At 45.0% G+C, this 12984-nt stretch overlaps 1 protein-coding gene across 1 annotated transcript in view; it reads right to left on the reverse strand.

The window, feature by feature from the left end:
- KPNA4 (karyopherin subunit alpha 4) overlaps positions 1-5148 on the reverse strand; it is a 67205-nt gene extending 62057 nt beyond the window's left edge. Inside the window, exon 1 of the mRNA XM_082249524.1 lies at positions 4718-5148. Within this exon, the coding sequence (XP_082105650.1) occupies positions 4718-4786 (69 nt within the window). The 5' untranslated portion in view covers positions 4787-5148. The remainder of the gene's footprint in view (positions 1-4717) is intronic.
- Between the last annotated feature and the right edge of the window lie 7836 nt (positions 5149-12984).

Below are 12984 nucleotides of genomic sequence, written 5' to 3' on the forward strand. Positions count from 1 at the left end.
AATGGGCCACAGAGCAGAAAAACAGTCCAGTCTTTCATTTTCCGCTGCTCCATAAAAGTAACTTTTTGTCATGTACAGTAAACCTCACTGAAGCCTACTATTGGCACTTTGTATTTCTTTGTACAGGCATAAAGTAGAAAGTCACTTTTTTGTTTTGGACAAAGCGGGGAGGGGGTTAAAACCACCATCAGGCTTTTTTTGTCCTGGTGTCCATTGTCATTGGGACTAAAAGTAGGACAATCAAAATGTTTCAGTCTTTCAGTGGGGACATGTTTACAGCAACATCTGTCTAATGCTGGCCAAAAGGCGGCATAATTACTTGATTTCTGCGTTGAAAGCAAGTCGGCTTGTGGCTGGTATCACAAGCACCACCCATATCAACAAAAGTTTGAATTAACCACTTAAGCCCTGGAAGATTTGGCTGCTCAAAGACCAGGCCCTATTTTGCGATTCAGCACTGCGTGAATTTAATGGACAATTGCGCGGTCGTGCGACGCTGTAATCAAACATAATTGACATCCTTTTTTTCCCCACAGAGCTTTCTTTTGGTGGCATTCGATCACCTGTGCGATTTTTATTTTTTGCGCTATAAACAAAAAAAGAGCGACAATTTTGAAAAAAAATATTTTTCACATTTTTTTTATTTGAAATTCTAAAAAAAAAAAAAAAAAAAAAAAAAAAAATTTTAACATTTTAGGCCAATTTGTTTTCTGCTACATATGTTTGGTAAAAAAATAAATAAAATCGCAATAAGCATATTTTGATTGGTTTGCGCAAAAGTTATTGCATTTACTAACTACGGAAGAGATTTATGTCTTTTTTTTTTTTACTAGTAATGGCGGCGATCTGCGTTTTTTTTGCGGGACTGCGACATTGCGGCCGACAGATCGGACCCCTGACTGACATTTTTGGGAGTACCAGTGACATTACTACAGTAATCAGTGCAATAAATATGCACTGTTAAATGTCAAAATGACACTGGCAGGGAAGGGGTTAACTTCATCCCTAGGGGCGTGAATCTAACTGTGGGGGGGTGTGGCTTGCGATGTAATCACAGAGGCATACGATCCTACATAGGATTGCATAGCCTCTGTGCTTACATCAGGGAGAATGACAGTTGGCTGTGTTAACATCAGCCGTCTGTCTTTCTCCCTCTGCAGTAGGAGATCATGAGTGACCAGCGGTCATCGGAGCCGCCGTTCACTCGCGCTAGCTCCCCAGGGAATGTGCAGGGCGCGCTCGCCCCCCTCAGGCGGCTGAGCGAGCAACATACCCCTACGTCACTCTGCCCAGAATTGGCTGACTGCTGAAGTATATCTGCGGTGGGCGACCGTTATGTGGTTAAAGAGTAACCACTTTTGTGGAGGAAAAAAAAAAAAAAACAACCTTCCCCTCTAGGTGATCTATGTACTTTACAGAGATTTTGACAAACTGTTGCAGATTCCTACCTTTTATTATTCTGAAGAAATCCCTGTGCGTTTGCCTGTGTCCATGTGGTAAGCAAATTTAAAGGGAGTGGTTTAATAATTAGCTGCTTCACCTGCAGGGCTCTAATGAGGAAAAGTAGGGTCTGCATCCGTTTAGACGTGGTTTCCTATTTTGAGTATCTCCCAAAAAAAAAAAAAAGACATTTTTGTTGCAGGGGATATCTGATTTATATGTTAGTGTACACGTCCGGGAAAAGCAATGAGCCAATCACACAAGCAGGAAATTACGTTTCTGCGGGATATTCTGGATGTGCTCCCAACCGTCAAACCATCCAATGGCTGGTGTCATAACTGATCACATGTGCATAATCATGACAGTTGTAGATCAAACAGAGGCCAAGAAGACAGCTTTCTTCTCTGAAAATGATAGGGGAGAGTTTAGTCCTGCTTTAAAAGTCGACAATTATCAATTGATATCTGTTTGTAGATTGCCTTTAACACATCTAACAGTGTCTTTGTGCTCCTCTTTAACCTCTTCCCGTCGAGAGATTTTTTATTATATATATTATATATATATATATATATATATACATACACACACACATATATATATATATATATATATATATATATATATATATATATATATATATATATATATATATATATATATATATATATATATATATATATATATATAGCGCCTCTCTGAGGGTGGGCTGAGAGCATATATGCAGTCCTGTCATAACTATTATATGCCGCCGTCCCCAGCACAATTACCATTGGGAACCGGAAAGCCCCCAATGTAGATTTGTGATCGGGAGCTTTGCGATCATGTGACAGCTGTGAAAGCCAATTACGGTGGTTACATGACCTGAATGCCCACCTCCTGGCATTCAGAAGCTCTTAAAGAGTAAGCAAGCAGCAGTGGGAAGGGGTTAAATGTTGTTTCTAAATTATTTTATTTTTTTTTTTTTAAACAATGCTCTAAGGTTAAAAAAAAAAAAAGCCCCACTGCCATCCCTCATTCCTAAACACTTACCTGACTCCTCCACCAATCCACTTGTTCCATCGGCAGCACTTTTCCCCTCACTTCCTTTGTCTCTCAGGGAAACGGGAGCCATAGGCCCCTGCTGCTATCAGTCAAACTCTACGAGAGACAAGCCATGCTAATTTGCACAAATCATGCAGGTAGAACATCCTTTTTAATTTAATTTTTTTTTTAAATATAAAATCACTTTAACCACATCTGGATCGCCCACTTCACATAGATTAAAATAGGTTGTAAACCCCTTTTTGTTTACATTTACCTATAGGTAAGCCTACATTAAGGCTTACCTATAGGTGCCAAAAATATCTCCTAAACTTGCACCGTTTAGGAGATAATTACAGTGCATGCAGCCGATGATGTCATCGATGCATGCGCTCTGAAGGAACAGCCACCCGTGCCGTTCCTTCAGATCCCAGTGCCGGAGCGACGTTACTCCCGCGCACGCGCGCGAGAGCCGACAGTCACGGCACGGGACTCTGAAGGAACGGCACCAGCAGCCGTTCCTTCAGAGCGCATATGCCAGTGACGTCACTGGCTGCATGAAAGGTAAATATCTCCTAAACGGTGCATGTTTAGGAGATATTTACAGTACATATAGGTAAGCCTTATCATAGGTTTACCTATAGATACAAGTGTCAGAGGAGGGTTTACTTCCTCTTTAATGTTGAAAAATGTAAAGCAATGCACCTGGGTGCCAGAAACCAGAAAGCAAGCTACTCACTAGGGGGGAACCTCTGGGTGAGTCTAAGATGGAAAAGGACCTGGGGGTACTGGTAGACAACAGGCTTGGCAGTGGCATGCAATGCCAAGCCGCTGCAAGCAAAACCAACAGAATACTGGGTTGTATAAAAAAGGGGATTCTCCCTCTCTACAAGACTCTGGTCCGGCCACATCTGGAGTATGCTGTCCAGTTCTGGGCACCGGTCCTCAGGAAGGATGTGCTGGAACTGGAGAGAGTACAGAGAAGGGCAACAAAAATAATTAGGGGAATGGAGGACATCAGCTATGAGGAGAGGCTACAAGCACTGAACCTATTCTCTCTGGAGAAGAGACGATTGAGAGGGGATATGATATCAATGTACAAATACTGTACTGGCAACCCTAACATAAGGAACAAACTATTCAGAGAAAGGGAATACAATAAGACACGTGGCCACTCACTAAAACTAGAGGAAAGGCGGTTTAACCTTAAAGTACGTAGAGGGTTCTTCACTGTAAGAGCAGTAAGGATGTGGAATTCTCTTCCACAAGCAGTCGTATCAGCAGGGAGCATTGATAGTTTCAAAAAACTATTAGATGGGCACCTTAGAGACCACAACATACAGGGGTATACAATGTATAACAGCAAACACACACATCATAGGTTTAACTGGATAGACTGATGTCTTTTTTCAACCTCACTAACTATGTAACTATCAGGCACAGCAGGAGCCAATCAGCGGGTCCGGTGGCTGCCGGCCACCCGTGATTGTGTAGGGGGATGACAGAACGACCGTCTGCCTATGTAAACAAGGCAGAAAGTAAAAAAAAAAATATATATATATTTTTTTTTTTCAAAATGGTGAGTCCTTTTTGTTTATAGCGCAAAAAAAAATAAAAAACCGAAGGTGATCAAATACCACAAAAAGAAAGCTCTATATGTGGGGAAAAAAAGGGCATCCGTTTTATTTGGCTACAGCATCGCACAACTGTCAGGTAAAGTAACGCAGTGCCGTATTGCAAAAAAATGGCCTAGTAATTAGGGGTAAAACCTAACAGAGCAGAAGAGGTTTATAAGACATTCCCTCACTTCCTGTTGTGTCTGTAGAACAGGAAGTGAAGGCTCCCTCCTATGATCCAATACAAAAAAAAAAACCTGACCTGGGTTTGTTTTTTTTATCATTAGCCAAAAGAATGGCACTAGATGCGATTGGCCCCTCGGGAGAGGGACAGTGCTGACTCCCAATACATATATACCAGATGGTAAGCTCCTGTGCTGCACCTGCCTCCACACTAGGGGGGTCTCGTGGTACAGGACAACCGCAGCCACCCCGCACCAATCAAGCCGGTGGATAGTCGGCGGCTGATGTAGAAGCGGGATCCGCCCTAGTGTGGAGGGGATCGGCCTCTTAGCAATCAAGAAGCGGCAGGCCCAGGCTCAGCGACGTCACAGCTGGGCCCAGGAAGCGCGTCGGGCCGCCCTTGTGCGCGCCGGAATCCCGGAGCCGGCCTCAGAGCAGAGGGTGGGGGAAAGGTCTACCTCTAAGTCGCGCCCTTTGTTCTTGAAGTTCTTCAGCCGCTGGTTGTCCAGCTTGTCGTTGTCAGCCATGATGGGAGCGCCGGGGCCTCTCGCCCGTCTGTGTCGGAGTGTTCGGAGAAGGAGGTCGCTTATGGATACGGACACGGCTCCTCCCGGATTGGAGAAGCGCTCCTCACACCGAAGCTCGCCGCTCACACAATACTAGCGCAATCAGCAGCCGCTCGTCAGGGCGGAAAGCCGGTAACAAGAAAGCCTCGAGCTGAGAGAAATCACCACGCCTACACGCAGGGATCCCCGAAGCTGATTGGTAGCTGCTTGACCCTGGGGGGGCTCGGATTGCGCAAGACTTCCGGTGGCTCGTCGCTCCCCCAACCACTTAGAACGCTGCGACACCAAGAAGAACGCGGGAGGATGGCGCAACCGGGAGCCTGTACGTTGTGCGTCATGTCCGGCGGGGGCGTCACGTATAGCGTGACGTGCGGCTGTTATGAGGCAGTGTTTGGTACATGGACACGGGCATGAACTGGCGTTTTCAGTGACTGTTCCGTGTTGTGGGTTCTCTCTGTTAGGGCGGGTCTACTCGGGGTACACTCAGATGCTGTATAGGGGACGAGCTGAGACAGACTGTAAGCCAGTAACCCTCTACTGGTGATAAGCGGTACTACAGGTGCCTCCAGTTGTGTATGTCAGGGATTCCCGAACTACGGTCCTGCAGCTGTTGTAGAACTACACATCCCATGAGGCATTGCAAAACTACTAGGCATGATGGGAATTGTAGTTCCTGAACAACTGCAGGGCCATAGTTCGGGAATCCCTGGTGTATGTTATATGGCTGGTGACAGAAGTGCTCGGAGGTTAATTGGTAGGGAATGAATGTGAATTTACAGTATTACAGAGTTATTGGAACCTTTCAAAATAAATCGTTCAAAGGACATCAGTGAATCCGTTTTTTTGTTTGTTTTGCCTCATATGCCTAGTGCAAACCGTTTGGGTGAGAAACACATTAACCTTTCCATTTATCCTTTCTTCTGGAGATTTTTCCAAACTGTTCTTTTGATTTTTCAGCTCTGAAAAGTTAAAACCGATTTTCTGTTTGTGCCCATTAACCACTTGCCGACCAGTCACTGGGACTGTACTGCGGCAAAGTGGCTCGATTCCGTCCAGCGACGTAAACCTACGTCGCTGGACTCCTCCCCCTGTAGGCGGCGCTCCCGCTGTTTTCAGTCACAGCGGGAGTCGGGCCAGGGGAGGAGCGGCGGCGATCGCCGCCGCTCTTCCCCGATCGTCGGGGAATCGAGTCTGGAAATCCGCCCGCTTGTGTAAACAGAGCGGGCGGATCTCCTATGTGACAAACAGTGACAGATTGCAGGGTTCAGCATAGCTGAACATGCGATCTTGTCACTGAGTCACCTCCCCCCACACACGTTAGTAAGCACCAGGCATACATTAACCCCTCCCTCTCCAATAAAATTAACCCCTTCCCTGCCAGTGTCATTTTTACAGTAACAGTGCATATGTATAGCACTGATTACTGTAGTAATGTCACTGGTTCCCTCAAAAATGTCAGTCAAGGGTCCGATCTGTCCGCCGCAATGTCGCAGTCCCGCAAAAAAAATCGCAGCTCGCCGCCATTACTCGTTAAAAAAAAAAACAAAAATGACAAAAATCTTTCCCTTAGTTAGTAAACGCAATAACTTTTGCACAAACCAATCAAAATACGCTTATTGTGATTTTTTTTACCAAACATAGGTAGCAGAAAACAAATTGGCCAAAAATTTTAAAAAATTTTGATTTTTACATTTTTTTTGGGGGGGGGGGGAATTACATATAAAAAAATGTTAAAAATATTGTTATTTTTTCAAAATAAACGCTCTCTTTTTGTTTATAGCGCAAAAAGTAAAAATCGCACAGGTGATCAAATACCACCAAAAAAAATCTCTGTTTGTGGGAAAAAAAGGACGTAAATTTCGTTTGGGTATGGCGTCGCACGACCGCGCAATTGTCAGTTAAATTCGCACAGCGCCGAATCGCAAAAAGTGGCCTGGACGTAAGACAGCAAAATCCTCCGGTTGTAAAGTGGTTAACTGGACGAAAAATGAAGGGTCCAAATGACAGAGTTTTGAACGATTTAACCAGCATTATAGAAGTTCATTTTTTTTTTTTTTAAATCATACCTAGGTGGATGCAGCATAGTTCCCCCTCTGGCTCTAAGGCTGAGAACCAAGAGATCAAAGACCACTGATCACTCAGTTCTCAGAGCTCCCTGAGCAAAGAGCTGCTGACTGTCGGTTATCAACTCTCTGCTCTGCCCCCCCCCCCCCCCCCCCGTGTTCACTGGAGCACCGAGCTGTGGAGAGGTGGGAGAGACTAGCTCAGGCTGGCTGTGCCAGATGCCAGTGCAGGGTTTTGCGCGGATCCCAATTTTATTGTAACGATCATGCCCCAGCCGGGACCAGCTCTGTGACATCAGCTAACAGTGGACTTCAGCCCGTTGTCTGCTGAAAACAGGTCACTGGCGTGCAGAACGAACTGCACTTCTGTGATCAGGAGAAGTAGACCCAAACAAGTTTTGGCTGTACTAAGCAGAATTTTGGGGCGATAAAACAAACATACATACTCTTTGCTGTACTGTACCACCTTTGTGACACTGCAACCGTGCCATGCTGCTTCGAAGGCTTCCATCACGTAGGCCTAGCTGCTAACTCATGCTCTGCAGTGAATTGCATTGTCATCATTAGCTAAACTGTTAGGATGCGGATGGTAAGTGATATGCCGCCTCCTGTACGTCCGTTATAAAAGGGACTTCCGAACCAAATCCTTCCTCACCACACTGCATCCATTGAACGTGGTTGTGGTGGAGACCCATTTGCCTCTGTTGATGAAGTGGCAGGTATTACCTTCCAAACATGACACATCCTTATTTTATTTATTTTTTGCTGCACTGCAAAGTGCAACTTCCCAGCTGCAGCAATGAGTATGGACCTGTCTGTCGGTCATTATCTGGTTTTGACAGATGGCTCAGGTGAATTAAAAACACATCTCAACCTCCTGTTTCTGCTGCCCGACACAGCTGTGCACATATGAAAGGGGCCCAAGGCCAGGAGCTGAGCAGTCACCTGACCAATTATCAGTCAATTCTTGGTCAGTTGACAGCAGCAAACCGTGCCAGAAGTTCAGTAAAAGCAGAGTCAGCTATCAATCAGGAAGCCAGATTGGTCCCAGCAATATTGTGGGGATCCTTCCCAAGCCTGGCACACCTACTCCCTATCAGTTGATAGTGGGAAATAGCCCACTATCAGCTGGCTCTGGATCACAGGAGTACAATGGCAAATGTGCTCCTGTTACCCAAAAGAGAACAGCCAAAAAATGTTTGTCAATACTTCTCTTTAAGAGCCCATTCACATTAGCGCGACTTGTCAGGCAACTTGTCAGCCTGACAAGTCGTGCTCGGTCGCGGTCCATTGATTAGCACAGGATCCGTTCTAATAGGAGCGACACAAGTCGCTCCGACTTAGAAAAAGGGTCCGGAGCTTCTTTGGGGCGACCTGGAGGCCACTTGCATAGACTTCCATTATGTGAAGTCTCTGCAAGTCGCGCTGAAGTCGCAGTGCACACCGGTGCACGCGACTTCACAGGTCGCCCCCCAAAGTCGTGTCGCGCTAGTCTGAATGGGCTCTTAAAGTAGATCTTTCTCCCTCCCTCTCCCAAAAAACAGTCAACACTTTTTAACAGTAGGTATACTTAAGTGTAGCGACACTCTATCTATATTTCACGTCATCCACATCAGTCTGTTTAGCCCTTGCTCTGCAATCTACTGCAGTTTTTTGAGCACCAGGTTGAGAGAGAGGAAGCACAGGAGAAAGCTGATTGTCGGCATGCACTAGAAAAGGCCAGGCTCCAGCAGCAGCAACAAGCTTAAAACCTTGAATCCCTAGATTACAAGGAAGCATCTCAGTCTGTGAGCCAGGCAGCCAAATTTCTGGTATTGGACAAAGACTGTGACACAGATGTTTACCTGTTGTCCTTTGAAAAAAACATGCTGTCAGTACCATTTGCCACGAGCACTGTGGGCCCAGTATCTGACACAAGGGCTGCTAGGCAAAACCCTGGATGCTTATGTAGAATTGCTACCAAAGCAGGATGATGGTTATGAGGCCACAATGGACACAATAATCTGAAAATATCAATTGACACTGGAAGTGTACCATAGGAGATTCATGTCAATGCAGAAAGGACCTGCAGACTCTTACATGGATGTGGTAAGTTACGCGCCATGTTCTGGCAGTAGACCAGAGGCTTGAAAGCAGATTCCTTTGAATCCTTGGAGGATCTGATATTCCAGGATCAGCTGCTACACATCTGTCCTGCAGACATCAGACAGTTTGTGTTGGAGTAAAAGCCAGCATCTGCCAAAGTGGCAGCAGAACTGGCAGACACATATATCAACACTCAAATATCTGACCATCGCAGATCTCCCCTAAATGGCTGGAAAGGAGGGAAATCATCCATGGCTGCACCTGATAGCAAAGTTCACCAGCAACCGGCACCTGCAGTTCCTGGTTACGTTTACTGAAAACCTAGACACCTCAGGACTTGGTGCCCTGAGCAGAAAATGACATCACCTGGCTAGCAACCATTCCTCTTTGCTGTTAGTCAGCAGGAAAACTGGTGGAACCAATGCTATCTTGCAGCCAGTCAACGTGGGCAACCGGACTATAACTGGTTTCAGCAACATTGGAGCTGAAGTCACATTAAAGCGGAGTTCCGGGCACAAAAACAATATTTTTTTTTGTGCCCCTCCGCTAGGAATGCCTCACCTGAAAAGGAATTGGATAGTTATTTTTTTTTTTTTTTGTTTACTTACCTTGCAATTGAAGATCGAAGATACTCACCTCAGAGTACTTCCTCCCTCTGAGCCGCGGCTTACCCCGTCACTTCCTGCCTCGCTATGATTCCTGGGAGCTGAACGTCACAGCTCCCAGGAATCAATGCGCCGCACCGGCCCCGCTCGTCATTTCCGGGCGACGCAGCGCCGGAAGTGACGAGAGGGGCCGGTGCGGCGCATTCTGGGACAAGAAGACGCGGAAGAAGACACAGAAGAGGACCGCGCTGGCTTCAGCTGCCCACAAGAGAGATGGAAACGCTGTGGAAGAAATTTTCTAAGTAAGTATTTCTTCTAAAAGGTAAGTGCGAACCGGGACAGATCAGAGGCTAGTCATTGTGGAATGTGCTAGCCCTGACTGTCCCGGGGGTATGTTTATTAAAAAATGACATCTGTGCCGGAACTCCGCTTTAATCTAACCAAAGTTGATAGGAAAATAAGGCCTCATTTTGGAAAAGTTTCTTACCCTTACTGGAGTTTAGGGGACCCATTCTTGTGTACCTCGTGCCTATGCTTTCAGTGATTGGGGTGCAGGAAGTGAAATGAGAGAGGTGGGAGTCTCTGATGAGATCCCCACATCATTTTGGTTGGGAACCTAAATCTTTAACCAACCAAACTGATGTGGGAATCTCGTCAGAGACTCCCACATCAGTTTGGTTGGGTGCAGATTTGGGGACCCTCCTTTCCTACTACGCACCTGCTGAGAACACCCTGGATACAACCAGAGAATCCAAGGTAATGCGTACAGATGTTGGGTTAATATCTGGGCCAGCTGTGGATGGACAAAGGGAGAGTGAAGTGGAAGTACACGGTTCTTCTTCTAGGGAAGGAGAGGGGACCCCCTTGCATGTGCAGGTATCAAATCCATGTGTGTTTGGTGTTAACAATGTTATTGCTGAATGTGATGATGATGCATTGCCAATATTGGTGGGCACTTGCAGTGCCTTAAAGGCAGCTGAGGCGCAGGCTCTGATTGCAGAACAGTAGGATGAGGACTCCAGCCCAGCCCCTCTCCTTGTTCTGACTCAGTGAAAACCACCTCTGTTGAGCCTTAGCAGCTGTCTTTGTTAGCGACAGGGCAGTTGGCTGTGACTTATGGTGCAGCCTTTGAAACAGCACTGCAGAATAATCAAGCCCTAGAGCAGCTCAGGAGTCTAACTGATTCTCCCCCTGCAGAATATGATAAAAGGTCTGCTGGGACAAAAGGAAGCTGTACAGGGGGAGTTTGTCCACGGAGGGGAATGAGACCAAAATGGGTAGAAGACAGCTCATTGTACCCAGTCAATTTAGGGGACTATTGCTAAAAGTGGCACATGAATTTCCCCTAGCAGAATACTTTGGGCTAATTAAGACCAGGGCACAAGTGATGCATACATTTTACTGGTTTACCATGCTCACTGACATAGCTGACTACTGTCAGTACTGACCTGTTATATTGCTTTTGTGCCACCTAAAGTAGAGGTGAAATATATCCCTCTGTCCCAGAACATGGGGTTCATGCTATCCTGATACCAATCCAGAGGGCTAGTAGGTGTTAGGATGAAAGTATCGCCGCTACTCCAGACCAGCCCAGGTGATTAAACATTAAGGAGCAGCCCCCATACACGTCTCCACATCCCAGTACACCCTTTTGCATCTAACCCTGCCCACCTGACCTTAGTTATAGTCCCTATGATTAAAGTGATTGTAAACCCTGTCCTTGTGAAACAACCTATTCAGTTTAAAATAGAAATGAAAGGCAAAACATTTGTGAATAGTTTTTTTTTAAAAAAACATAACTTTCTTTTTTTTATAAGTAATCACATACCCTCTGTTCTCAGCTGCATAAGAGCTGGGGGAGGAGAACCAGCAGCACACTAACCTTCCTGGTGAAAGGAACACCAGGGATTTCACACAAAGGAAGCAGGATACTTTTTCATATGAGTACATGGTACAGAAGGCAGATATCATGAATATGAAATGTTGGGTTAACATATTCTTTAAACTCTGGTCGGAGGGGCGGACAGAGGGTTTGATGGCCCATGGACCTAATGTGTGAGACCCAGGAGGGCAAAATTACAGATCCTGAGGTCTGTAGTGAATTATGTGCCAAAATTTTGACACAGATAGTATGGGAGAAAATGGCATAAGCCCAAACCAGACAGAAACATTGGTATGACCACAATGCCAGGGAATGGACATACAACATTGGTCAGAAGGTGTATGTTTTACTTTCTGTGAGGCAGGGCAAACTCCAAGCCCCCTGAAAAGGCCCATACATCGGATAAGTCCCCTGTTGTCAAAGATGACTGGGAATGATGACCCTAAGGGTTTTTTTTTTTGGGGGGGGGGGGGGTGTTTTGGGTTTTTTTTTTGTTTACCACTCTTGAAAGGACAGCTGAAAAAGAAAGTTGGCCTAAAGAATAGTGGACTGGACTGGTGCCCCCTTACTATCTGAAGAGTCAAAAAAGGCTTCCTATGACCTGGAGGCTGCAGAAGCCAGAAACTGTGGTCATTTAAAAATGAAAATACTGAAAAAAAACACCCTAGTCACAAATGTATAACCTCATTCATCTGAACAGGAAATGGCTGCAGCCAGATTCTTTGTCCAAAAACTGTAGATTGTAGGTTTTTAGAAGGAAAGAAGAGGCCAGGAAACCATAAACTGCTGGGGACCTGTAACCCCAACATAAATATTTCCACACTCTAATCCTAAATCGTAGAATTTTCAAGGTTGTGAGGTTGTCATAGATATAAAAAACACATTCTATTAAAATATGCACTTTTTATTGTAGTATCAAACAAGTAAAACACTGATATATCAAAAATGTCAATAAAATCGTTATACAAATAGTGGTGGCTCATTTGACTGTTAACATTCATTGTAGATACAGCATTCAATGTAAATTCATAGTCAATCAGTCCAACGCGTTTCGCAGAGCATTCTGCTCATTGGAATGCTTCCTCAGGGACAGTATATGACATTCAAAAACTGTTTCCACAGGCTTATAAATAAAGAGAACATAATTTACATTTTTGATATATCATTGTTTTACTTGTTTGATGCTACAATAAAAAGTACATATTTTAATAGAATGTGTTTTTTCTATCTATGACAACCTCACAACCTTGAAAGTCCTACGATTTCAGATTAGAGTGTTAAAATATTTCTGTTGGGGGTTACAAGTCCCCAGCAGTTTATTGTTTCCTGGCCTCTTCTTTCTTTCTTAATATATGACTAAGGATGTGGTTGTGATTGGTTGTCCTTGGAACCAATATCTCTTAACCATTTCTTTGTAGATTGTAGGTGGTCATGGACAAATTTCTGGGGTCCCTCCCTACCTCATTACAAAAATGGGAGAGTCATGGAGATCCAATAACAGCAGACAAACTTGTGGAGCTAGTG

This window comes from Pelophylax lessonae (assembly GCF_965119305.1).
Source record: "Pelophylax lessonae genome assembly, chromosome: 3".
Taxonomy (NCBI): Eukaryota; Metazoa; Chordata; class Amphibia; order Anura; family Ranidae; genus Pelophylax; species Pelophylax lessonae.